Raw genomic sequence first — 27,028 nt, 5'->3', positions numbered from 1 at the left:
GTTCCTCTCGGACTTGCCTAATTTGTTTTTTTTTAAATAAATATTTTATTAAATTTTCTCAGTAAAGAAGTTCAGAGAAAAAATACAAAAACAGAAGGGAAAAAAGATTCAAAAACAGAAAAATACAAAGTCAAAATACAAACATGAAACACAAAAAAGTAAAAAACACATAAAAAGGGGGAAAAAGGACAAAACTCTCTCTTTTACAACTCCTCTTTAGTTGACCTATTTCCCTGACTTCCTCACGCCTCCCTTTTTTGTATCCCTTTTTTATCGGACTTGCCTGATTTGTATCCCCCCCCCCCCCAAAAAAGCCACGGCATCCCCTCGCACAGCCCATAATGGCCCGCTGGAAGTGCAGCTTGGCCCCCACAACAGCCTGGCAGGGCACAGTCCAAATCCCGTTGCAACACAGCAGGCTGGTGGAAGACATCTGGAAAGCAGCTGGAAGCCGGTTCCCCCCCCCCAAAAAAAAATTGATTTATTGACTGATTTGGGAGAAAAGACTGTTTTGAACCCGGAAGCTGCCCACGCAGGCAACGGCGTCAGGGGGTGTCTCTACACTTTTTACAAAGTCTACTTATCTCGTCGCAGTGTTGAGCGGCTTCCTTTTCCGGTAACGCTTCGCCCCTCCCCTTCCGGTTCCCTCAGATGGTCGGTCGCTCCCGGAACTTGGAGCCCCGCGATGAGCAGCACGTGCTGCGCAGAAGCTTGCGGGAAATAAAGCCGCAGCTGACGGTGGGTCCAAACAGCGGGCGGGGAAGCGGTTAGGGCTGTTGGGTCAGAGCTCCCCAAGGAAGGGAAGAAAGAAAGAGTGTCTCTGACCCAGTGCAGAGTGCATTTCTCTCGTTTCCCGCGTAGAGGGCGTATCCGTGTGGACGGCAGAGCACGGGGGGCTTTAGTTGTCACCCTCTCCTCTTTGCGTGTTTGCTGAGAAATTCCAACTCGTGAGTAGCTACTCAAGTGTAGGGAGTCCGTAAAAAGCAGAGACATCACCTTGCCAACAAAGGTCCGTATAGTTAAAGCCATGGTTTTCCCAGTAGTGATGTATGGAAGTGAGAGCTGGACCATAAAGAAGGCTGATCGCCAAAGACCTCAGGTTAAGAACAGTTTCAGGTTAAGAACGGACCTCCAGAATGAATTAAGTTCTTAAAAAGTAGAGACATCACCTTGCCAACAAAGGTCCATATAGCTAAAGCTATGTTTTTCCCAGTAGTGATGTATGGAAGTGAGAGCTGGACCACAAAGAAGGCTGATCGCCGAAGAATGGATGCTTTTGAATTCTGGTGCTGGAGGAGACTCTTGAGAGTCCCATGGACTGCAAGAAGATCCAACCTCTCCATTCTGAAGGAAATCAGCCCTGAGTGCTCACTGGAAGGACAGATCCTGAAGCTGAGGCTCCAAGACTTTGGCCACCTCAGAAGAAGAGAAGACTCCCTGGAAAAGACCCTGATGTTGGGAAAGATGGAGGGCACAAGGAGAAGGGGACGACAGAGGACGAGATGGTGGGACAGTGTTCTTGAAGCTACAAACATGAGTTAGACCAAACTGAGAGAGGCAGTGGAAGACAGGAGTGCCTGGCGTGCTCTGGCCCAGGGGGTCACGAAGAGTTGGACACGACTAAACAACAACAACAAACCATTGGCGGCAGAGCCCTGCACAGTGGTACCTCGGGTTAAGTACTTAATTCATTCCGGAGGTCCGTACTTAACCTGAAACTGTTCTTAACCTGAAGCACCACTTTAGCTAATGGGGCCTCCTGCCGCTGTTGCGCCGCCGGAACACAATTTCTGTTCTCATCCTGAAGCAAAGTTCTTAACCTGAAGCACTATTTCTGGGTTAGCAGAGTGTATGTAACCTGAAGTGTATGTAACCTGAGGTACCACTGTACCTGAATTGGGGTCCGTGCACTGGAATACGCCTGTGGACAGCCACGCTGAATATGGATGCTGCAGGAAGAAGACCTGACAGCGAGGATGGGGCTGAAAGTGTGTCCCAGCTCCACCATCAGTACACATGTGCCCTGCATGCAAGTAGCATGTGAGCAGGGCTACTGGCTCTCCAGGTCACGTACTTTGAGTAAGGTGTTGCTAATTTATATCGTTTACCTGCCTGATTAGAATTGTAGAGTTGGGAGGGACTCCGAGGGTCATCTAGTCCAACCCCCAGCAATGCAGGGATCTTTTACCCAACGTGGGGCTCAGACTCAGGACCCTGAGATTAAGAGTCTCATGCTCTACCAACTGAGCTATTCTTTGGCAATTTCCCGGGAAAATGAAATTGTTTAGTTCCAATGGACCTAAACTGTATGTGTAGATAACATCTGCACAGATGTATCCTAAAGGCAGTGCTAAAAGCATACGTCCAAGTCATCCGTTAAAAATAGCAGGAAATGCTGCAAATACCATGGAAAGTAATGTTTCTATGCTAATTCTTAAGAGATGGAAGAAAAACAGCCATTGCCTAAGAGCCAATATTTATTTTCTGCATTTCTGCTTCAGAATTAACATTTGCCTCCTCCCCTTCTTGTCCAGACTGGATTCTTCAAAGACCTGCGAACCTCTCCATGGGGCTTACCAAGCAATATCTACGTTACACAGGCGCTGCCCTTTTTGGAGTGGTTGCCAGCCAAAAAGGCAATATTGTCTATGTGACGCTGTGGGGCGAAAAAGGTCGTTATGTAGCAGTGCCGGCCTGTGAGCATGTTTTCATCTGGGATACTCGGAAGGGAGAGAAGGTGACTTTCTTAGCATTTGAGACGGATGTGCAGTAGCCCAAGATGTCACGTTTCTTGCATTTCATGTATAATAATGTATTTTTGTTTGCTGTGGTCACAGAGTTGTGATGGTGTCGGCTGATGGCACAGTATTCCCTTTTAGCATTTCTATTGCCATTCCCTACACTGGATAGAACTCTGCTTATCCATATTGCATAGAAATACTTGAATTAAGCATAAGAGTTGATATTATAGCAGTGCCTCTTAGAGCACTTTCGGTGGTAATCTCTTTCTTGCTAGCAGTTTCTGCCCCTTTATTTATTTGTTAATACAGAATGTATTCCTTAGTGTGGAGTATATAGTCAAAATAGCAGCAACATCGATTTTTAATAAGGTATTAGCAGACTTGGAGGAACCCCCACACTTTAAATTGCTCTGAGTATATGATGGTTAACAGTAGTTAACAAATCTGTGTTATGAGTCCTAAGGCTTGCAACATATATTTAATTAAAAGATGTGCCCTTCCAGCCTTTTCTAGGTGAGCGTGGCTGTGCCACACCATATGACAATGGTCTCTTGTAATTCACCTTGCAGGTTCTCATCCTTCAGGGCCAAAAGCAGGAGGTTACTGCTCTTTGCCCATCCCCAGATGGTCTTCACTTGGCTGTTGGATATGAGGATGGATCAATCCATGTATTCAGTCTCCTGAGTGGTGAAGGAAATGTTACTTTCAATGGTCATAAGGCTGCCGTTACTGCCCTGAGGTATGATGAGCTGGGAGGAAGACTGGCTTCAGGATCAAAGGTTAGAAATTCTTTGGATAACTGGTGGGTAATAGATGTAACTAAATTGTGTCAACTGATTGATGATAATGCGGTTCAAATTTAGGTATGTGGCATGTAGTGGATGAGGTCTGGTGTGTTGGTTGAACATAACATCCCTGAATCTTCAGAACATCATTGTCATAATTGATAATTTCTGTTTCATTGTAAATTGCTTTGAGGGCCATGAAAAGGTGATACAATGAAGAAAGAAGGCCATAAAAATATCAAGTATCTAGCCTGTTAATATTTTTGTGTTTTAAAATGTGAGGACAAGGGTGAGGTAATACAGTGAGGTTAATTGTAGGTTGGTATTTGCTTGTTTTTGATACCTTGAATCCCTTGCTCAATTTGGTTTATAGTGAGCATGGCTAAGGCAGTAGTTTCCTTCTCCTTCTAGGACACAGATGTCATCATTTGGGATGTGATCAATGAGAGTGGTTTGTACCGGCTGAAGGGCCACAAAGATGCCGTTACACAGGTGGTCCTTTTGAAGGAGAAGAATATCCTGGTTTCCAGGTAAAGGTGCTCAATTAAGAATACATCAGGCAAACCTGCTAAAATATGTTCTGAAGGGATAGTTAAGAGGGGTTGTTTCTCAGATGGGAATCATAGAATTCTAGGGTCATCTAGTCCAACCCCTGCAATGAAGGAATCTCAATTAAAGCATCTATGACAGATGGCCATCCAACCTCTGCTTTAAAACCTCCAAGGAAGGAATCGTGTGCTTCATCTAAGTTAAGCTGTACATGGCCCTGTTTTCTAGTTTTCCACTTTGTAATGCAAGTTTATGCTGACCTTTGAAACTCTCAGTTCACACACTGTGACTGATATTTTGTACACATATGGCAGCCACGACAGAACAGAGATGCTTGACCCAGAGTGCTTAATATTAACCTAATCCAGTGGTACCTTGGGTTACAGATGCTTCAGGTTACAGACTCCGCTAACCCAGAAATAGTACCTCGGGTTAAGAACTTTGCTTCAGGATGAGAACAGAAATTGCACAGCAGCGCAGCAGCAGGAGTGGGAGGCCCCATTAGCTAAAGTGGTACCTCAGGTTAAGAACAGTTGCATGTTAAGAGTGGACCTCCGGAACGAATTAAGTTCTTAACCCGAGGTACCACTACCACTGAAGTTAAACAGGGTGAAACTGTTGCCATTCATTGTCTATCTTTTTTTTTTTAAAGTGGAAAAGACACCCTGGTGAAATGGTGGGACCTGGATACACAACACTGCTTCAAAACATTGGTTGGGCACCGTACTGAGGTAAATAGGATGCAGAAGTTCATATAACAAGATTATGCAGAAAAAGTCATGACTGTTGTTGTTTCCCTCTTTCTCTAGCTGTGTGTTTGATCATAGACAGGTTAGAAAACAAGTCCAGTTATGCTTTAATTCAGAAGCTAGCCTCATTGAACTTACTTTCCAAGTAACTGCGGAATTTATTCCCAGCTAAATGTGTGCTTATGAGCATATCCTTAATTCATCTGAGAGATGTATCATATGTCTTTTGGATACACTGTCCATAGGAAGAATACCACCTTTGAATTGAATTTACATAGCTCGATAAACTGGCTCTCCTTGTAGTTGATAATTTGCTTCTATTGTTAATTCATCTTTAAGGAGAAGTATTGCATTTATTATATGTGTGATAAAATCAGTGACAAATAAAAAGGCAAGTATGGCAATCTCAGGATTCAGACAGTTCTATCCTTTCCCTCCCCGTTTCATTTAAAATGTGTAGTTTGACAAGATGTATCCTAGTGGTCCAGTCTACAAATTTTGTTGTGCAAATGTTTCATTTTGTTTCTCTGACATACATTGCTGCTGCAATAGTCAGTGAACCAGAAAGTGTGTAGTAGGATGTTGGAAGGGGGTATTATTATTGGGTTGTTGTTTTTATTTTGATTATTTGTTTTGTGGTTTTGTTCTGTGAGCCGCCTTAGACCTCCGGGTATATTCAATGAATGGATGAATGAATGTTCCAACCAATTTTACAGGTGTTTGTCTTGCACAGAACTTTTGGCTTCTACCTGTGATGGTGTGTGCTGTAGGATATTTTCATTTAGCAAGGGGACAGTCTCTCTTGTGTGGCTGTCTTCCCCTTTCTCCAGTAGAAAGGGCCAATTCAAATTTTGCTTCAATAGACACCCCCCCGACTGCCAAAGTGGAAGGAGTCCTCACCCAGTTAGCTCCTGTCTACTCCAAGGCATAAGGGCATTGTGCAGCTTCATAGCTGTGCTGTTTCTGTCTCTAAAAGCCCATAGTGGTTCTTTCCACATACATACACATTGCAGAATAACCAGCTAATATTGGGGGGGGGGGGGTTAGTCATTGCCAGCAGCAAGGAGGAAGGAGACATTTAGTGGTACAGTGACCCTTCTAGGCAGGGCAACCAACCCTGATCAAAAAGAAGGTGCAGCACTGGAGGCCAGGCACAAACTCCATTATGTAGGGACCAGGAAAGGCATGGTGCTGGGGGGTTCACCATCTACAAAACATTCCTTCCCTTTTGGGGTCCAGAAGATATTCTGGGATGGTTGAATTCTGTAAGAAAGGGCAGTTCCAGAGCTTTCCAGGACCCCTTTTCTACTTCTCAAAAAGTGGCCCATTTTCATTTAGTAGCTCTAGTTACATATTTATCCTACGAATACAAGGAATCCAAATTGGTTTTGAATTGCTTATTTATTGCTGTTAATGAGGGGGCCGATCCTAATTAAAGATAATGAAGCCCTTTGGCATGTTCTCATTTAGGTGTGGGGATTAGCTATAGTTTCTGACGAAAAGCTGTTTATCACCGGTTCTGCTGACAGCGAATTGCGGGCATGGGACATCTGCTATTTCCAGGAGGTAAGAGCATAACACTTGCATTGTAACATTTGTATCTGCTTGTTTTTATGGAATTTATACGATTCCTTTATTTGTATTCCATTTCGCTGGTTGCCTCCATGAACACTTTGCAGAAGAGTGGGACGTAAATGTAAACAAATAATAATAATTTTCCTGTGCCTTGTGACATTAGTCCTTTGAATATACTGCTGCCGGTCTTGTATTAAAAGTGGCCTAGGAAGTTCTAACAATGGCCTTTTGAGGAAAAAGTCACTTCCTTGCCTTTTTCTGGACAATAAAGCTTTGTAGATGCAAAGCTGCAGGAATTATATGTGGAATCTGTGACTATAATTGAAGGGATCACTTGGGTTGTGAAGCAGTCATCTATAGTTCCTCCTACACTCCCTGTTACAATATGGGAGCAATTGGAGGTGCCTCAGAGATTACTTGGCCTCCCCATGGTTCCTCTCATTTCCTTCCTGTTGCTTCATTGGGTTAGGCCGCATGCAGTATGAAGCTAGCTATTGGATTGCACTGGCTGGCCGAAAGGTGAATCTCTGAGAAGTTAAATAATAACAGTGACTCGCTGTAATGGGTATGAGTTACTCGTGCGTAAACTGGTGCCTTTCTCGGCTAATTTGCCTTGTTAAAACTTTCTGACTGCACAGCCCCTTCTCATGGTGGCTGCCTCAGTCACTGGCAGAATCCGTCAGTGGGCGTTTCTTGAACCTCTTCCAACATAAAAGTTGTTTGACACCCAGTCTCCTCCTCCTCTCACTGCACGGGAGTCTTCTGCGCAGGGAAGGCGTGGGTAGCGGAGGACCTGGGCTCTCCTCACTGATGTCCAGTGAAGAGTCCCGGAGCCCTCTCTCCAATTCCCCCCGTCTGCCTCCCTTTATCCCTGGTGTTGCGCTGATTGGCTTCCCCCTCTACTGAGCTGTTTCTCCCCCTGCTGCTGGGTCCTTCGCCAGCATCATCTGGGAGCCTCCCCTTCGCCTCTCGCTCCGATGTCAGTTCCCTGACACTCGCTTTCTGTTTTCAGTGGGCACAGCACTGTTGGAAGTCACTGTCTGCTCAGCATGCTTTATGCCTAATTGCCCCAATGCTCAGTTTTAGTTGTTTCACTAATTCAGTTGTCAAGCACTTGCCTGTCCTTTGGCTTTCAAGTGTGAGCATATCTTCCATTCTGCACCTGTTAAAATGTTAAGGGAATGAAGAATTGGCTTGCAAGAGGGAAAATGGAAGTTAGAGAGTGAGGCCCTGTCGTTATTCTAAATGTATTTTACTAATTTTGGCACCATAAACAGGAACCAGACCCAAGTGAGCCAGAGTACAAGAGAAGCAAAGGGCTTGCAGACCACACTGGAGGATCTTCTGAAGAGGATGGGACAGAAGATCAGGATGAGATGGAGGATGAGGTAGTTTTCTGCTTGTGATCTTAGGGATACAACATTCATGAGTCTTCTTCAACATATTTAAAATCTGTTAAAACGTCCCCATCTGAAATGCATACAAAGGGTGAATGTGCTCTTAGTTATCACTGGGTACGTTTTCTGTGTTATTTGTGCACATGGGTCCGTATAAAAGAAAACTAAAAACTCCGAAGGGCAGAATGCACAATTGTGATGGACAGTCAGGTTGGATTCAAACCATATTCATTTGGTGCCCTAAGGATTTCTTACAATGTGGGTGAGGGTGTTCAGTCTCCTCTCTCCTGCTCTTCCCCAAACAAGACCACCTGCTCCCCCCCTTTTTTTAGCAGTAATCTTTGTTCCATAGAAATGCTTTCCTTTAATGCATTGGCAAGTTGATGGAGGATCTGTGTCAGAACGTTGGTTCCTCCTTGCATTAAAAAGTCATTCTGTGCATCCTCAGATTCATTGCCGAAGCCGATCTGCTTTAAAGAGCCTTGACTGTTCCTGGACCCACAATTCTGAGACAGCTGCTCTGTAACTGGCCGCTGACCCTTGGCTGCTTTTGCTGTAGTTGGAGGCAAGCAAACTATACTGTGGAAGGAGAGTCTGGGAATCCATTCTTATGGTGTACTTACCTTGGCCTGCAGTGCTAGGTTGAAGATCTCTTGATACTCTTATGTATCTGGAAGAATGTTTGACTTCCAGACCATCAGTGCTTTTAGGAGTCCTCTTGAAAGAAAGCCGTTTATGGTGTATTAGTACCAATTATTTGCAATACTGTCCTGAATTACTATTCCCTTTTGATGTACGCTTTTGGTGACGTATTTTTTGAAAAAAAATTGCACTATGGTTGTTTTCAATTCTTTTTGTTTCTTTTTAGCACATCCTGAGATGCGTGAAAGCTGGTTCTGTCATGCGGGAAGGAAGGGACCGAGTTGTTAATCTTGCTACCGACCGCACAGGGCGGATTCTCGCTTGCCATGTATGTTACTAGCTTTTGGAACTAACTGGGGGGGGGGGTGTTCCTACCTTTCTTTGAGCACTTTTCTATAGAGATTTCTGGTTCAGAGACCCCCGCAACTGACTTTTTTGTCATTTTCCAAGGGAACGGACTCTGTCCTGGAAGTGTTTTATGTCCTTAGCGAACAAGAGGTTCGCAAGAAAATTGAGAGGAAGATGAAGAAAGCAAGGAAAAAAGCCAAGTAAATTCATATTGCCAATACATTTTATTTTTCTATGCTGAGAACCAATAAAGAGCTTGATTCATGTCAGGATGGAAGTGTCCTATCCTATGCAAAGGGTTTTGAATGTAGCTTCATAATCTGATGAGTAAATCGAACACTTGCAATTAGAATAATGGTGTGTATAACGTACAAATTTACAGTTTATTTATTTTGCATGTTGCTGAGAGGCTTGGTAAAATAAAGTTCTAATCTACTGCCTTTTAAAATGCATTCTTTAATCCTTCCCCTTAAGACTTGTGTGTGGAAGGAGGCCTTGTCAGTTTTGATGGTGCAACACAGCTGCATAATACTCTGCCTGGCCCAGCTGTGTTACAAGACCTTTAATCTACTTAGCCACCTTGAGATGGAGCTTTGGGGATTTCATGGGAAATCTCAGCAATGCAGCTCTCTTCTGCCCTCTTAGCGCAGCACAAAACAAAGCAGATAACTGTTTAGTAGTACAGGATTTGGCAGAGGTGGGAAGTCTCCAATTTGCTGAAATATATTGGATAGTGGGAGTGATTGAGAAGAGCAAGTAAATTCCACCTAAGCAGTTTCAGGAGAACAAAGGGAAGAAGAGGCACTTTGGAGTTAGTTGAGGCTGAGTTTGGCTCAAGAGCTTCCAGTTGCCACTAGCATGACATTATCCTGTTTATGTGCATTTTTTGCTCTTATTTTCTGACTCTAGCTGAGGTTGAGTTTAACATTTGTCTCATTTTTCTGGTTTTTCCTAGGAAGAGGTCAGGTGTGGAAGAGGAAGAATGTGATATCATTGTGGAGTGCAGCCTACAAGACAAGATTCAGCGGCTCACTAACATCAAAGCTTCTTCTAAAATCAAGTGAGTTCGAGGCATTAAGGGTGTTGCTCATAATTTTGATGCTCTTAAAGAGAGCTAGTGTGGTGTAATGGTTAGAGTGTTGAACTATGACCTGGGAAACTAGGGTTCAAATCCCCGCCACACAAATCCCAGAGCAATTAACAGTAAAAGAGACGAGAGAGGGAAAGGAGAGAGCTTAGAGAAGCCAAGGGTTATAAAGGATAAATGTGAGCAAGTATAGTTACATGTACGTGAGCTTTTTTTTAAGCTTGTGTGTCTCTTCCGGTGTAGATTTTGAGGGATTGGGAAACAGGTGGCATGATGCAAATGTCTGGGAGAATTCTAGGTAGTAAGGCACAAAAGGTGGAGGAGCTATTTAAACAAATAAGAGAATTTTGGCCGCTGAGAGTGATAGAGCTGGATGAGGAGAGTTGTGCACCTTGTCAGGTTTCACATGTGGAAAATGGGCTGGGACAGACCTGGCAGTGGAAGGTTGGAGGTCAAGACAAGGAATTTGCACAGTGTAGAAGGGATGGGGACCAAGAAAAGGGAATTGATGAGAGGGAGGGGTGCCACTTGACCAGAACTACAAGAGAAAGGGACGTTCTGAACTTGTGTTTTTAAAGCTATACCATTGTGCTTAGCCCCCTCAACTCTTTTATCTGCTACCTGAAGTTTTCTAACAAAGATGATTATTTTATTAAACAGGTCTTTTGACTTGATACTCAGCCCAAAAGGGGAGCTGAAAGCCACTGTGATGCTCCAGAACAACATAATCGAATCTTACAGCCTGAACCCAAGAGCGCAGATACCCCAAGTTCTACAAGTGTCCAAAATAACTCTTGGTGGTCACCGCAGTGATGTCAGAACCCTGGCATTTAGCTCGGACAACATTGCCATTCTCTCTGCTGCTGCTGAATCAGTTAAGATTTGGAACAGGTATGAAATGTTTCTGACCATTGGAGGAGAAACTAGTTGCAGTAAAATGTTTACAGGAAGCATTAAACATCTTAACTTTAGATATACTGTATATTCAGATGGTTACACATTGAGTTTAGGAAGAAGCCTTTCTTTTTTGCCATTGATCTTTTGGTATCTTCTTGTAGCCACAGATGAAGCTAAAAACTTGGGGTTGTGCCAGTCACTAAACTAATTTGGCACAAGGCTTCCTTGTGGTTAAGCTTTTTGAAACAGAGGGCCATAGTCCCTTGAAGGAAAGTGATGGGGGTCTGCATATTCGGTTCTGCTCTCTTGGCATTCCTTTTCCATTCATTCTCTCTCACCCACACCACCCATTCATTCATAGTATCTCCCTTCCCCCCTGCAACATCACCCATTCGTTCACACGTATGTCAGGAATGTCATGTGTTCCCGATTTTACTGAGTCTTCCCCCGATTCTGCCTTCTCTCTATGTGTATCTTTCATGTGCCATTTCTAATCCCAGGTCTACCTTACAATGTATCCGGACCATGGCATGTGAATATGCGCTTTGTTCACTCTTCGTTCCCGGAGATCGGCAGGTCATTATAGGAACCAAGGTAAATTTCTGTACCTTCTGAACCTGAACAATCCCCCGCATGTTTCAAGTATCATCTTTAGAGGAAGTTCAGTATGTGTAACTTAGAACCATGTGGAATGTTATTCCTGGAGGCATAGCTCCTCAACAAATGGAGTCCTAAAGGGAGATGCAATTTAGTGTTTGTCCTAGGTATACAATCTGAGAGAAAAATCCTTATTGTGCACCTAATACCTGATTTTCAGTATATTGCTTTGGCTAGATAAGCCTCGGAGCAGTAGGGAAGTATACTTCTATGTGTTTTCCAAATTACTCTGAAGACATGGGAGAAAATAGGCTCAGGTGATGAAATTTATGGATTTGTTTGAAGGCCTGTGGCTGGGAATGTTTTCTCTTACATGGCCAACTTTGACCACAGCCATTATAACACCATATTTTTCAAACATGGAGTTATACCTCAGATGACTTGGAAGAAAATTGCAGAGTTATAAGGAAGAATTTATATTACCATACCTACTCAGACTGTGGATGTGTTAAACTGCTCCTGGTTGTCTTTGTCTTTAATGAGTTTTGAATTCTTCATCTATACCTTTAACCATATGAGTGTGCTAAGAGCATAGCTGTGAGTGAAAAATGAAACCCAAGAGATTTCCCTGATATTGCTGCCTTTCTCCTGCACCTGGGACTCGATAAGGAACTGTCTTTTGTTTTGGCCAGAGTGTAATGCAGGGGTCAGCAAACTTTTTCAGCAGGGGGCCGGTCCACTGTCCCTCAGACCTTGTGGGGGTTGCCGGACTATATTTTGAAAAAAGAAATGAACAAATTCCTATGCCCCACAAATAACCCAGAGAAGCATTTTAAATAAAAGGACACATTCTACTCATGTAAAAGCACGCTGATTCCTGGACTGCCCGCGGGCCGGATTTAGAAGGCGATTGGGCCGGATCCGGACCCTGTGCCTTAGTTTGTCTACCCATGGTGTAACGTCTCTATTTCTTCACCGGCATCTCCCTTGGGTGTAATTATTGAAAAATCAATAGCAGTGAAAATCGTTGCTAAGAGAGAGTTACAAATCAGCAAGTGCCCTGTTTGAATCTTGCCTCAACCATAAACTCATTAGACACACCTTTCTTTCTCAGCCTCAGCCCCCTTCAACCCCAAATCTGCTTTATGGAATAAGAATGCCCACCTGCTTTACAGGACTGCAAATTAAGCTGCTAAGCTGCTGTTGGGTCACTGCTCAAAATGGGATGCTATTCTCGACAGATGCAATTGAATCTGCCTGACCATCCCACTTTCCTTCTTTCTCACACTTGGAGGCTATAATGAGTTACCTTCTGTAGAATTTGGAATCATCTCTGTAACTAATCATCTGGCTTTATTATTGCTTTAGACAGGGAAGCTGCAGCTATTTGATCTGGCTTCCGGGATTTTATTGGAGACCATTGATGCTCATGATGGGGGTTTGTGGTCCATATGTCCTTCTTCAGACCAGGTAATTAAAGCACACTTTCTAATTTCTCACCATATGAACAGACTCAGGCCATGTGATTGTCATCTGAGGCCCCTCTTCATTTGCCCCCTGCTTTGGCGGTCCAGAGGGTAGCAACAAAATAATGGACATTTTCAGTGGTCACTCCCCACTTGTGGATTGCTCTCCTCAGGGAGGCTTGCCTGGCAACATCAATACATAGCTCTAGGTGCCAGGCGGAAACATTTCTTTTCTGCCAGGACTTTGACTCTTAGTTATCTGTGGTCTTGAGTGGGTGGGATGTTTTAATCCTTTTAAAAACAGGATTGTCTTTTAACATTTTCTTCATTTTGCTTTTATGCCAGCTGTAATGTATGTGTTTGTTTCCCTTTAAGTTACCATGGTAAAAAAGTGACCAAGAAATTTAAATAATAATAATTCATATGAATTATTTTAGTGGTACCACATTTAAGGATGCTCATTATTGTCTATTATTATTATTATATTTATATTTATATACCACCCTTTATCAAAAGATCTCAACAATTAGTGCTATCATGTATTGTGATTATGTTTTAAATATGCTTTTGTATTTTTATAGTTTTTATTTTCATTGTAAATCACTTTGATACTTTTTGTAGTGGGAAGTGATCCATAACATTTGACGAAATAAATCTGAATTTTCCTTTCCCATCAGCGTGGCTTTGTTACAGGAGGTGCGGATAAATGTGTCAAGTTCTGGGAGTTTGAACTGGTGAAGGATAAGGACAGTGTCCAAAAGAGGTGAGGGTGTTTTTTCAGGAAGCAAAGCACATCTGAACTCCACATTTTGTCCTCACTCTCTTGGGAGTGTACAGTTCCCTCAAAAATACAGCACAACATTGTCTTCCCATCTGCTGACATCTGCTTCCCACCATAAGTTTCTCTTCCCTGGGAGAATGTGGGGGAAAGGGTGGGTGTATGGCAAACTTCTGAATGGGCACTAAACACCGATGTTTGGGGTCTCCTTGCCTAAGAACTTTTTCCTTGCCTAAGAACTTGCAATGCAGATCTAACAAAGCTTTCTGAATTTGCTGTGCAATACCAGTTCCATCAGTTTTCTGCTTATACGATCCTAGGCTTTCTGTGAAGCAGACACGCATCTTGCAACTGGATGAAGATGTTCTCTGTGTACGGTACAGTCCCAACCAAAAGCTTTTGGCTGTCGCCTTACTGGACTGCACTGTGAAAATATTCTACACCGATACCCTCAAGGTAAGCAGCGCTATCTTTGGAAATTGAGGTCCAAAACTCTGGGAAGCAGTTTCCGCTTGCAGTGATGGCCTTTTGGTTCCCTCATCTTACATGTTTTCATTGAGAGATCTTGGCAAGTTCATTATTTTTCAGTATTCTGCAAATAGGGATGCAGAACTCCCCATGTGAGTGTGTAATAAAGAGGAGGGTCCAAAGTAGTGGAATGTACGCTTTGAATGTACAAGGCTCCATGGTCTAAGGCTGCCAACTTCATTTAAACGGATGTGATGTGATCAACATTGAGACTTTGGCAAGTTGCCACTCAAAAGCAGAAAATATTGGGATAGATGAACAAAGCTTTCAGCTTTTGGTTGTGAGAGGATGGTGGAAAGGGCAAGGTTCTTCCACACTTCTGCACACTTTTCATACATTGCTTTGAATTTTTTGTTTCTTTGTTGTTTACAATCAAGTGGCGTATATAAAATTTATGCCATTAAATAAAGAAACCTGTAACTAGCTGATATACATGTCTTCTTGCTTTCCAGTTCTTTTTGTCTCTCTATGGACACAAGTTGCCCGTGCTGTGCATGGATATCTCCTATGTGAGTATGCCATTTGTTGGAGATTTTGGCATTGTTCAGTGATGGAACTGCATATTGCAGTTCTTCTCCATGACAAACGCCCATTTCCCCCCCAGTTGTAAATCTTCTCTGTGCTGCTTCATGCTAGTCTCATAATTCAATACAGACTATAGAAAGGCATGAGTGGAATGAAGGCAAGACGTTGTAGCCTTGTTATGTTGAGGAGCTCTTGCTCCCCCAGTGGTTAGCTTGAAGGCAGCCCAAAGCTGTGTCCATACCTACTTTGGTGTGTAGACATGTAGAATCTGGGCAATGTAACTGTAGTTTTCAAATTCTGTTTTCAGTGAGAAAGTTGAGTAATGGGGAGAGGCTGATTCACCTTCTCTGGCAGTGTGCAGCAACATGAGATTGTCGTTCTTTTAACTTTTGGAAGTTATGTGCACTGATTGAAATAACAAAGTGCTTGTCTATTGGAACATTCCATGGGGCATAAATGGCTGCTGTAATTAAAATCAGAGGATAACACAGAGCTTCTTGGCACCTGAGTGCTGCTTGCCTAACTGCTGGTAGGGATATCCATATTAGGTGCACTGAAATAAGACACCTAAAGTTGGCTGCCTGGTTATGAGAGCTAAGAAATTAATTTGCTTCACTTTCCTTGAAGCATAACACAAGATCTTGTTCTGATCCAAAAAAGTGTGTGTTACTTGACAGGACGATAAATGGAAGCTGGGGGTAATCATGCTCTCAGATCCACAACTGAGTTCCCTTTTCTTTCCTTTTTTTGTTATAGGATGGGGCATTAATTGCAACTGGCTCTGCTGACAGGAACGTGAAGATCTGGGGCTTGGACTTTGGAGATTGCCATAAGTCTCTCTTTGCCCATGATGACAGGTGGGCAGATATCAAAGGCCACCTAGATGCCCCTGGTGTAGCATTTCTCCCCGCCCCCAAAACTAGGTTTCTCTGGTGCTTAAGTTCACAATTGTCATAGCCTCTGTGGAGTCCAACATATGGGGCTGCATTCTGCAAGCTCTAGGCTAGAATGCCGGTTAGGTTGGCCTTGCTGAATCTTCTAGTCTGGAGCCTACAGAATGCTTCTTTCCATCCCCTTAACTTTGGCATCAGACACCTCAGGGGAAGGGCAGGTCACAGGGTCTCCGCTGCACAGTTCTGTCGCCATCCATTGGTTTCCCAGTTTAGGAATATTAAACATGTTTCTATGAGTTGATCATGCTGTACGGTGTGGGTTTTCTTATTGCACTTGTGGTACTTAAGGGACCAGGGGTGCAGGGCAGGCGTTCACTGCTTGTGTCCATGTGTTTTGGGATCTGAGTTTTTGTAGGAAAGAGAAGCCGCAATATTTTAGCCCTGAGCTTTTGCTTCCCTTCAAGACATCACACAACTTGCTAGCCCTTTCTGTTCACAAAACCCATGAAAACAGTTCAAGGAAAATGCTGGTGATAGCTAGTTAAGTCATGCTTGGAACAGAACCACTGATTTCAGTGAGTCTGCTCTCAGGATGACTAACATTGAATATCATCTCACTGGAGAAATCCCTGGTGCTCCTATCATTTTAAGTTGAATGCGACATAATGTTGCATCAGTGGTGCTGATGGGGCTTCTGATGACAGCAGCAGATGCTTCTTGGCTCTCCTTGAGTGCTGCTAGTGTTTCTTTTAATGACTGCTAGTGTTTCTTTTAAAAGCACCTGGGATTCTGGAATGGAAGCCACAGACTCCAGAGGGAAGGAATAAGGACAGGAGAATGGAAGGAAGTGGCAACTGAAGTCATAGCTGCATGTATCTTTCCCCCTTTCTAAATAACCTCTGAGAAATGTAGAAATGTTTAACGAATGTTGTGTTGGAAATGGTAGTGATCTGATACGCCATATCTTTCTCTTGTTCTCTTTAGTGTGATGTTTCTTCAGTTTGTACCCAAGTCCCACCTCTTCTTTACAGCAGGGAAGGATCGCAAGATTAAGCAGTGGGATGCTGATAAGTTTGAGCATATCCAAACCCTGGAGGTAAAATAGGAGACGTGTGCATTTGCCAATCTGGAAGCAGTGGTCGCTTCTGTTGATTGCTAGACATCATGCAGAATGGTCTCTCCCCTTTCGCTCCTCACTATCTGCATCTCTGATTTGCAGGGGCATCACCAGGAAGTGTGGTGTTTGGCGCTCAGTCCCAACGGAGACTTTCTCGTCTCCTCTTCTCATGACAAATCGTTGCGTCTCTGGGAAAGGACAAGGGAGCCCATTGTTCTGGAGGAGGAGAGAGAGATGGTAAGAAATGCCATCCTGCGTAAGAGGGTACCTTTGGTATCCACTCTTAATCTTAAAAGGGATCCAGATTCCAGTTCTTGTGCATCTTTTCCTTTTAAAAATAACTAAATTTGTGTGTCCATATTTTGTGGCATTCTTTCCAAGGTTTTTTTTTAAAGTTACTTTTGACGTATAAGTACCATGGGAAGGAGATATGTACTGGGAAATGTGCTGCTTCAGGTATTCTGAATTTGAAGCAGGTGTGTTTTAGTGCTTGCTAATGCTGACAAACCGAATTATTTTCCTCTGCAGCAAAGAGAAATGGAGTATGAAGACAGTGTAGCAAAGGAGGACCAGCCCGTGGTGAGTAATACATGTTTGCACATTCAAATGTTCTTGCTCCCAAGTCAAGCAGTGGAGTTTCCTGGGAGTCTCAAGGTGTGATTCTCCATCTACAATGGAAAGCACACATTTCAGTGCATTGGGGGATGTAAAATATGTCAGCTCACATTTCTTGACTGTGTTTGTGCGTGACATTTCAAATGCATGTTTTGGGTTACCGATTAGATTGAGCTTGGAGATAACTTGAACACTTGCTCTGGTAATTAAAATAACATTCAGTTCTAGTTTGTGCCAGAATTTTCACTTAATCTGCTTTCCAGAAAACCATCATATGCATTTTGGCTTACCACGTACAAAGCGCCAGAAATGTTCTGAGCATCACTGCACACATAGTAGACAGCCCTTGCTTGCAGGCTCACAATTGTAATACAGAAGGAACGCAAGCATTGAAGTAGCTGCTTCTTCATTGAATGATGGATGGGACCAAGTTGATGTTTTTCCAGGGAGGCAGGTAGTGCAGCCTTCGGTTGGCCCCTACTAGATGGTAGAGGCCAGAATGTGCCTCCCCTAGCTTTGCAGTCCCAGGGGAGGGGAAAAGCAAGCTTCCTGCACACCCTTTGCTGGACCATGTCATGTTGCTCTCCTCCTGCTTGAGTGAGGCAGGGGAGCAGTTTCCCACTGGAAACAACAACAACAACAATTTATTATTTATACCCCGCCCATCTGGCTGGGCTTCCCCAGCCACTCTGGGCGCCTTCCAACAGAATATTAAAATACTGTGATACAACAAACATTAAAAGCTTCCCTAAACAGGGCTGCCTTCAGATGTCTTCTAAAAGTCTGGTGGTAGTTGTTCTCTTTGACATCTGGTGGGAGGGCGTTCCACAGGGAGGGCGCCACCACCGAGAAGGCCCTCTGCCTGGTTCCCTGTAACTTGGCTTCTCGCAGTGAGGGAACCGCCATGATTATTTCAGATCCCAAGAAGCAGGTATGCTGGAAAGCCAACTGCTTGAAGATTTTCTGAGGAGTGTACTCAACTAACTTTTACTCAGGTCCAAAAACTTCAGTGGGTCTACTCTGAATAATAGTTAACTAAAACCCTGTAGTTGATTCTAAGTGAGATCTTAACATTTCTAAACAAATTAAATAGATATTAGTTGTTAATCCAACAGTTCAGTTGATGGAATAGGCAAGAAAATGAATATGCATTTAACAGAATTCAGCACTGCCCAGATAGGGTCAGCTATTCTTCAGTGCAACAACATTCTGGTATTTCTGTAGTGGAAGAACATAAACAAAAGAGCAAAATGTAAACTGCTTAGGTGGTCTTTGTCAACTAAGCAGTATACAAATCTTGTAAAATAAAACGAGAGAATTGCCCTTAGCAGTAATCCTCAGCACCCACTTCAGTCTGGAAGCAACAGCAGCTCATAATTTTACCACAGCAGACCTGTTGCTGTTTTATATGCCTCGTGTCACTTGGTTCATAATTTCTTCCCATCTAATGAAACAGGGAGACGTATTGGCACTGTGTTGCTGTTGGCATCTGTCTGTCTTGAGAGACACTTTGGGGGGTGAAGTCAAACCATTGAAGAATCGCAGCATCTGCTGTGGTTGCTACAACCAGTAACTTGTAAATGCTGCCTCCCGTGTTGCTTTTGCTGCATTAACAGCACTGAAGTGCCCTCCCCGGGGCACAAGCCTGGGCAGGGGTATGGAGGTCCTGGGCTGCCCAGTGACCCCTCTCGGCCTCACTGATGTGGTCCGAAGGAAAGCAAAGCAATACGTTTTGCACCAGCTTGGCTTTGCACTGAAAATTGAGACAGGTTAACTGTTCCTGTTCTGTTACCATTCAAATTCAAACACAGACCAATGCAACTGTTCTGAGGCAAACTGGAGATAAAACTGCTTTGTCCATCATGATGTTTCAGAGGCTGTGACACCATTTTTTTTGTTTCTTTTCAGGTTCCTGGGGAGACTCAGGGAGAGGCTGGGCTAGCAGGAAAGAAGACCATTGAAACTGTCAAGGCAGTAAGTTTGACCCTCCAGGTTCCTTAATGCGGGGCACTCGTTAGGGGAAAAAGATGCCTTTCTGACTCTCTAGCTTGGAGTGTTCTGTTTAAAGCTCGGGTTACATGTTAGTGCTAGGAAGTGTCTCTTAAGGAAGCACAGCTTTTAAACTGAATTAGCCTTCAGCGACCTCTTCAGTGAGAGATGGAAATTGCCCATAACATGCAAGTCATGTCCTCTGTGACAGAGATGTGTTGCTGACCTCTGCAGAACTCCCTTTGATGATCACCACACTTATTTTTCTAGCAGTTCTACAGCTGTGGGAGAAAAGGCAGCACTTTCTCAGCTGCATTTTGCATGTCCTCTTGTTTCAATGGCACTTAAAGCCACGAGAGGTGGAGTGGGCACAGGGGAGGTTACAGCAGTCTGCTACCCCCCTTCTTCTTCAGAAGAATAATTTCATTATTTATATGCCGCCCATCTGACTGGGTTGCCCCAGCTATTCTGAGCAGCTCCCAAATATTAAAAACACAATAAAATAGCAAACATTAAAAGCTTCACTATACAGGGCTGCCTTCAGATGTCTTCTAAAAGTCAAAGAGTTGATTTCCTTGACATCTGGTGGGAGGGCATTCCATAGGACGGGCACTACTAACAAGAAGGCCCTCTGCCTGGTTCCCTGTAACCTTCACTTGTTGCAGTGAGGGAACTGCCAGAAGACCCTTGGAGTGGGATCTCAGTGTCTGGGCTGAACGATGGGGGTGGAGATGCTCCTTCATGCAGGCAGCTGTTTAGGGCTTTAAGGTCAGCACCAACACTTTGAATTGTGCTTGGAAACATACTGGGAACCAATGTTATGGCCGGTGCTACACGGTCCCAGCGGCTGCTCCCACTCAACTATCTGGCAGCTGCATTCTGGATTAGCTGTAGTTTCTGAGTCACCTTCAAAGGTGAGTGCATTGCCGTAGTTCAACCACTCTGGCGTGACAGTGCACAGGCCGGGCCTCAGCTGTCTCACCAGGTGAAAATGTGTTTGATTATTCCACCCTCTTGTGCATAATCAAATGGGTGTTCAACTTTCTACTCCGCATTATCACAGCACCTTCATTTTGTTGCGCTGCTAATGTGCCATTTTTGTGTTTGCAGGCTGAACGGATCATGGAAGCCATTGAGCTGTACAGAGAAGAGACAGCCAAGCTGGAACAGCATAAAGCCATCTGTAGAGCGGCAGGAAAAGAGGTAGGAAGGGGTTGTGGTCTGTGTTCTGTTCAGCACAGTGTGGTGCCAGTTTCTTTCTCAGAACACTTTTAAAAAATCAAAGGGAAGGAGATCAAAAAGGGTAGCACAGTTGTTTGGTGATCTCACGATGTGTAGTGTGCAATTCATTTATTCATTTTATATGTATGCTGCTTTTCCACCAAAGAAATAAATTAAAATGCTCAAAGTGGCTAAAACAGAGGAAACAGGAATACTTTTTAAACAAACACTACAAAAGGAGCTTTATAATAACATAGCAAAACAATAACATAGTACCAATTTCATAACAACAAAGCAAAACAAGGGCAAACGTAATAACATACCAAAACCCCTGCATTTCAATAAAATAAATGTAGCAGTATTACTTAAACCATTATGCCTTTCTACAGAGAGACGTGTGCCTGACTTGCAACCTGCTTTCTTTCTGCAGGTTCCTCTTCCAGTAAACCCTATTCTCCAGGCATATGGCAATATTTTGGTAAGTGAAGTGTGTGGCTGCTTTCTGGGATTTTGAGACATGTGGAATGTTAAGCTGCCTTTTCCTGGCATTCTTGTGTTCCAGATGGTATGCAATGCTATTGAGGGGAGGTGGGGAGTTGTCATGGGTTGGGGTATGAGTGTTTTGGTTAGTTTGATTTAGTCTATTATTCTGCTGCTGCCTGTTTCGATAAAAAATAATTGTCTTAAGAGTTTGAGACACTGAGATTGGTTTGTAGGCCAAACCTTTCAGCACTCTGAGTGGGATGTGGGGTGGGAGTTCTTTATAGAGCCAGAGAAATTGTTGCGAGATACAGATTTTTCCATAAGAAATTTCAGCTAGCAATGAAATCCACTCTTGCCCTTTTCTTGCAGCCTTCTGCTTACGTACTGGATGTCCTCAAGAAGGTTAAGTCAAGGTGAGTACCAGGAAGCTGCTTCAAAGTATTATGAATGGCTCATAGGTTTGACTGAAGGAGGAGCTAAGGTTGGAATAAGATAGTTACACCAAAGTTGTGTGTCCTCTGGGCTTAGGATGTATGCACATTCATGAAACATGAAAGTAGTTATTTCCTGGGAGGTTTTTAAGCAGAGGTTGGTTGGATGGCCACCTGTCATGTATGATCTAGTTGAGATTCCTGCATTGCAGGGAGTTGGATCAGATGACCCACAAGGTTCCTTACAGTTTTACGGTTCTGTGATTTTATGTGTTGACACAGCTTGCTGTGAGAAGGTATTTGAAGTTGAGTATTTGAATCTGGAATATAATATCTGCAGGTTCTGGAGATGTACAGTACACAGAGTCCTTGACTATTGGGGTCGTAAGTTCTTTAGTGCTCATAGTGCATGGTAGGTAAAGGTAAAGAGACCCCTGACCATTAGGTCCAGTCGTGGCTCATCTCGCTTTACACGGAAACGCCGTTTACCTTCCCGCTGGAGTGGTACCTATTTATCTACTTGCACTTTGACGTGCTTTCAAACTGCTAGGTTGGCAGGAGCAGGGACCGAGCAACGGGAGCTCACCCCGTCATTGCGGGGATTCGAACTGCTGACCTTCTGATCGGCAAGTCCTAGGATTTGTGGTTTAACCCAGAGCGCCACACGTAGTGAGGACCAAAGTCAGTACTCTGCCACCAGAGTGCTTTGGACTGGAGATGGCAGGCATATGTGCAGGCTTTAGGAACATAGGAATCTGCCTAGCACTTAGCCCAGCCATTGACTCAGTTAGCTCAGTACTGGCTGCGCTGACTGGCAACAGCAGTTCTTCAGGATCCAGGCAGGAATCCTAGAGTTGCCAGGGACTGAACCTGTGTGCAAAGCTCTGGTCCTTTCCCATTGGGAAACAGGCACTGTGAGGTTGGCACTTGTGAGTCTATTTAACATTGCTTACAACTTCTTTGCAAAATGATTAGCGAACTTTCTGCAGCAAGTCTTGTTATGGAATGGCGGGAAGTTTGTGTCCTGGCGGAGCTGTGGCTAGAAATTGCAAGAGTTGACATTTAAGCCTCATTCCATCCAGATGATCCCTGCTTTGCTGATCGGTCACATGAAGTTCCTTCCTGGGAAAGCAGGCAGTAACAGTGCCAAGCGACTGTTGAAAAAGCCTTGCTTTGCTTTGGTGGAAGCTGTTGCCCTGCCACCTTTGTGCTAGAGAAGGGTGGTCCAACGTGCGGTTCAAGTGCTCCCTCAAGTCCTTCTTTTTTGGCAGCCCTCGAAAACATTTGACAACCCCCCAACCCTCACACTACCTCCCCAAAGGCAGGCAAGTGAGGTGCTGGACTTTGGGAAGGAGGCATGAGGGCTCTGGCAGCATCCTGAAGTTCTCCCAACTCCTTCCCAAAGCCTCGTTGCACTTCCCCAGCTTTGGGAAGGAGGTGGGAGGACTCTAGGACACTGCCAGAGCCTCATGCCTCCTTCCCAAAGCCCAGCGCTTCCCCCTTCTGCATGACAAGGCAGTGTGCAGCCCATGGGTTCAGTGTCAAAGTACTCTTGTGGCTCACTTGGTATGAAAAGTTGAGCCCTCCTGTGTTAGAGGCACCCCACTGATAAGGGCTTGCTATTATAGCTTGATGCTAGGCCTGGGCGATGTATTGAGACATCATCTAGGATCGGTTTGAGGGTCAGATTGACATAAGTGTTTTGACCAAGCGGTATATCAAGGATGGGGCTTGCCGGCCAGCCGACACCTTATCTTCCTCCTCTGGTCAAGCAGGCGGACTGTCTCCTTCCTCCTTGTGCTGGGTGCTGGTGGCAGTTTCACCCGAGTGCCTTGCAGGGCCTGGGCCAACGTTCCTTCCTTTTCAACATCGTGATGTATCATTGTATTGAGATGTTTAGCTGGTGTTACATTGAAATGTTGAAACCTGAAATTGCCCAGCCCTACTTGACGCCTGGGGTGGGAGGATGCCTTACTCTCCTCTCTTCGTCACAGTGAATTGGAGGAATCTCTGCTGGTGCTGCCCTTTTCATATGTGCCCGACCTCCTTGAGCTCTTCAATCAACACCTCCAGTTGGGTTCAGAGGTGGAACTGCTATGCCGAGCTCTCCTGTTCCTTCTCAGGTAAACCCCACGGCTGAAAAGAGTGCAGGGAAGCTTCCTGGCTTTGAAGCTGGTCATGTCTAGCCCTGCGCCTTGAATGGTTCTGACCAAAAGGTGAATGAGCTCTATGGTACCATAGAGACTTCCTTTTATTCTTAAAGCACAGGCTTTCTCAATGCTTCCAGTGACATTAACTTTATTAATAGGCAAGTGTTGACAAACCATTGCCTCTTCAATCCCTCAGGCAGAGCTGTCTTTTAAGTGGCTTTCTCTATCACTTATTTCAAATAGTAATTTCCAGCTGGACAGCAAACTGAGTTGCCAAACAGCAGCACGTTCCTTAATTCTGTTTCAGCCCTTGTATAGGGAGAAGACATCATAGTCTCTGTTTAGGTCTGGTCTTGGCAAAACCAGACTTCAGTGTGAATTGCTCTGCTACCTCTCTGTTTTCTTCCCCCTCCCCTGCAAATTGAGGCATCATGATAGCCTTAGGAGAATGCCCAGAAAGCTTAAAGGGTCTTTCATAAGCTCTGTATTTCTCCATCAGATATGTCACTTAATCATCAAACCTGGCATCTACAACATGGTGCCTCTGAGTGCAACAGCATCTGTTAATAGCTCTCCTGGCACCCCTAAGAAGCCTTTGCGCTCCTCTCCTGCCTACTTTGCCAGGAGTTTCTCCTCTCTTTGGAAGTGGGAAGGGAGCAGATTCTGCCTGGAAAACTACAGAGTTGAGAAAGGAAATGGAAGACATGTTGCTCACTCCCACTTCCTCTTTCAAATGTCTAGTTTTGTAGGTTGAGCCTGGCGCCAGAGGTAGAAAGCAGAGTGACCAGGAGGGAAAGCGGGGGGGGGGGGGGAGGGGAGTGGTCTGACCAAAAAGAAATGGAAAGAGTGTGTGTTCTTTCTCTCTGGGTGGCTCTGTGCTTGTTTTTAACCCCTTTTCCTTTCTGGTTGTATGTTCTTGCTTTGTTTCCTCCTCTCCTGTTGGTGTCTGTTTGCTTCTCCCCCCACCCTATTTCTCTCAGTGGTCTCCTTGTTGCTTCTCCTAATCTCTTCTCTTTGGGGGAATCTGTTTTTTACCATGACCAAATACACTGAGATCCAACACTGCAACAATGAACCCCCCCCCTAATTAACATGACAATTCAATAGAAATATGACTGCCCTCCACTTTCTGTTTTACTTTACCAATGTGAAACACTTCAGATTGAAGGGTGTCATCTTGTCGATCCTTTGTAAGAGTGCACGCTCTGGGCATCTCTTAATCAACCAGGAGGCCAGAATAGAGTAGATCTTATAGATTATTCTGGAAACCAAAGCTTGGCAGTCTGACAGTGAATTTTGGGTTCCCTCCCCACTCCATCCCTAGGATACACTTTGGACGGATCACAACCAATCAGCTTCTTGTTAAGGTGATGGAGGACCTGAAGAAAACCACCATCTCCAAAGTCAGCCAAGTGAGGGTAAGTAAGTGTCCACCTATGGGAGATTTACACAGTCTATGGGTAGTGTATGTAAAGGGGGCAAATTTTGGATGCCCATCTGCTTTGCCCAAGCCATACTGCCTCTTGATCCCTCTTCCGGTGTCAGTAATGGCGTGGGACCAGCAAGTAAGTTCTGGTTATCACACGTACAGTGCCATAAACCTCTAATTATGAATCTTCGTATTTGAGATTTACATTTATTATAATAATAATTGCATCATTACAGATTAATCTTGTACCATTTTCCTATTTAGTTTCTTGGGTCTGTTCAGCTATGCTAGCAGTGATGAGCTTAATCGTGGGGTCGGAGCATATGGTTGTATTGGGGACATTGCTGCAAAAGGCCTCTGTGGCAAGCGGTCTTTGCCTTGGCTGGGACGTTTGCAAGGAATTTCCCCAGGACACCATTAGCACAACTACTGCTTCCATGGTTCACTCAGATGGAGAGAAGCAGGGAGGCTTGTGATGGTGGTGGTGAGGACCACCCTGATTGAAAGTATTTGCTGTAGGCTGGGTTTCCATCACAATCCACACCTTTCCCTCTGCCAGGAACACAGAAAAACTATCAGTGTGATTGGGATGAATAATTTTAGCAAGCACTGGTTGTGAAGGCTGTTTCAGGAGTATCTGTGTTGTGACAGTAACATGTGCATCTCTTGTAACAAAGCAGGGTTAAGCATGTGAGCTGGGAAATCCCACTTCAGCCTTGCTAGCCTATTACTTTTTCCAGATTTAGGGGCCCACCTGCAGTTGGAGGATAAAGTTGGAATATTTTATTGGGTAGTTGTGAAGATTACTGAGACACTGAAGGAAATGAACACTGTGCTATGCTGATGGTTCTATCAGAGCAAGAGTTTCGACTTCCCAGACAGAATGATCCCCTCTCCTTCCATGCACTTTTCTGGAAGTGTTCTCACTCCGAGCCAATTTTGTGGGGGGAGGAGGAGAGGGGAAGCCTCATCACACAAATGGAAGTCCTTGCAGGGACTTCAGCTGACAGGGTTCATTAGCTGAATCCTGCCCACTGTTTCTGACATAGTTTGGTATTAGAACAGTAGGGAAAGAACCACTGAAGTTGGCAAGTGATGGCAAAAGCATTCCACGTCTGCCCTCTTCCTGCTTCTTACGTAGGTCTACTTATGTTCTGTCTATAGGATGTGCTGGGATTTAATATGGCCGGCCTGCAGTTCCTAAAGAAAGAAATAGAAGCCAAAGATGAAGTGACTTTTTTTGCTGATGCTACTGACCGATTTGAGGAGAAAAAAAGGAAGAGAAAGAAGAAACAGAAGATGATTCTTGCAATGGTCTAATTGGGGCATTTTGGATTTGTTGCTCCAGGAGAATGCGGGTTTGTTGTCTTCAGCACAGAGGGGTGTGAGCCTAACCCGAGCTGCGTCAGATTGTCACTCACAAATCAAAAGGGATGGGTCAGAGAAGGATCAAAACACTGCCCCACCTTCCCAGCTTATATTTCACCCGCTGTTACCAGCTGCTTCTTTCCCTGATCTGTGGCCTTGGCACCTTTTAAACAGACCTCTCTTCCTGCCCATTAGCGTAGTGACCTCACATCACACAGTCCATTGGATCTGGGAATGAATCGTCACCAAGGCTAAATCACTCAAGTGGACCAGTATTTTTGCCGGTTTTCAACAGCATTCCTCCTCCTCCACCACCGTCAAAATTTGGTGCAGATGTGTTGAGTGCAGCCTTTCCCAAAATGTACTTGTTTAGCTAATCCCTAGAATTAAAACTTCTTTGCAGTCTACCATCTTCCTTTGCAATTTAAGCTTCATAGTTGTTTCTCAAGCAATTTAAACACCAGAGAGGAGAAAATGTTTTGATACATTATATCTGTTGGGTTCAGCTTGTTTCCTTTGAAGTTTTTCTGAACTAAAGTTCACTGAAGAGTTACAGAAGTTTAAAAGCCCTCAAATGGTGCATGTACTTATTCACTGAATGTATCCATCAAGCAATGTGGTGATGCATTTTCTGAGAAGGGATGCTTAGACCTTGTTTAGATGCTCCA

General features: G+C 44.2%; 1 protein-coding gene across 1 annotated transcript; it reads left to right on the top strand.

Moving 5' to 3' along the window:
• The first annotated feature begins 505 nt into the window (after positions 1-505).
• WDR3 (WD repeat domain 3) lies at positions 506-26,447 on the top strand. The gene is made up of 27 exons (XM_081176270.1): positions 506-738; positions 2,535-2,737; positions 3,311-3,520; positions 3,938-4,056; positions 4,728-4,806; positions 6,295-6,390; positions 7,677-7,787; positions 8,665-8,766; positions 8,889-8,986; positions 9,742-9,846; positions 10,534-10,764; positions 11,271-11,364; positions 12,736-12,837; positions 13,511-13,596; positions 13,932-14,067; positions 14,592-14,648; positions 15,421-15,521; positions 16,542-16,653; positions 16,777-16,911; positions 17,203-17,253; positions 19,198-19,263; positions 20,389-20,481; positions 20,930-20,977; positions 21,352-21,395; positions 23,408-23,536; positions 24,888-24,981; positions 26,157-26,447. Exons 2-27 carry the CDS (start codon positions 2,567-2,569, stop codon positions 26,310-26,312), a joined length of 2,826 nt encoding a protein of 941 aa, XP_081032396.1. The 5' UTR covers positions 506-738; positions 2,535-2,566; the 3' UTR covers positions 26,313-26,447.
• Positions 26,448-27,028: the final 581 nt, after the last annotated feature.

Source organism: Podarcis bocagei (assembly GCF_964188305.1).
Source record: "Podarcis bocagei genome assembly, chromosome: 17".
Lineage (NCBI taxonomy): Eukaryota > Metazoa > Chordata > Lepidosauria > Squamata > Lacertidae > Podarcis > Podarcis bocagei.
This window is presented reverse-complemented; position numbering and strand designations above follow the sequence as displayed.

Bases quoted from the DNA above. Each gene is read 5' to 3' on its own strand.
- WDR3 (XM_081176270.1), top strand. From the start codon at position 2,567: ATGGGGCTTACCAAGCAATATCTACGTTACACAGGCGCTGCCCTTTTT. The intron at 7,788-8,664 runs GTAGTTTTCTGC...GTTTCTTTTTAG, and splicing joins AGGATGAGATGGAGGATGAG to CACATCCTGAGATGCGTGAA. The intron at 8,767-8,888 runs GTATGTTACTAG...TCATTTTCCAAG, and splicing joins GGCGGATTCTCGCTTGCCAT to GGAACGGACTCTGTCCTGGA.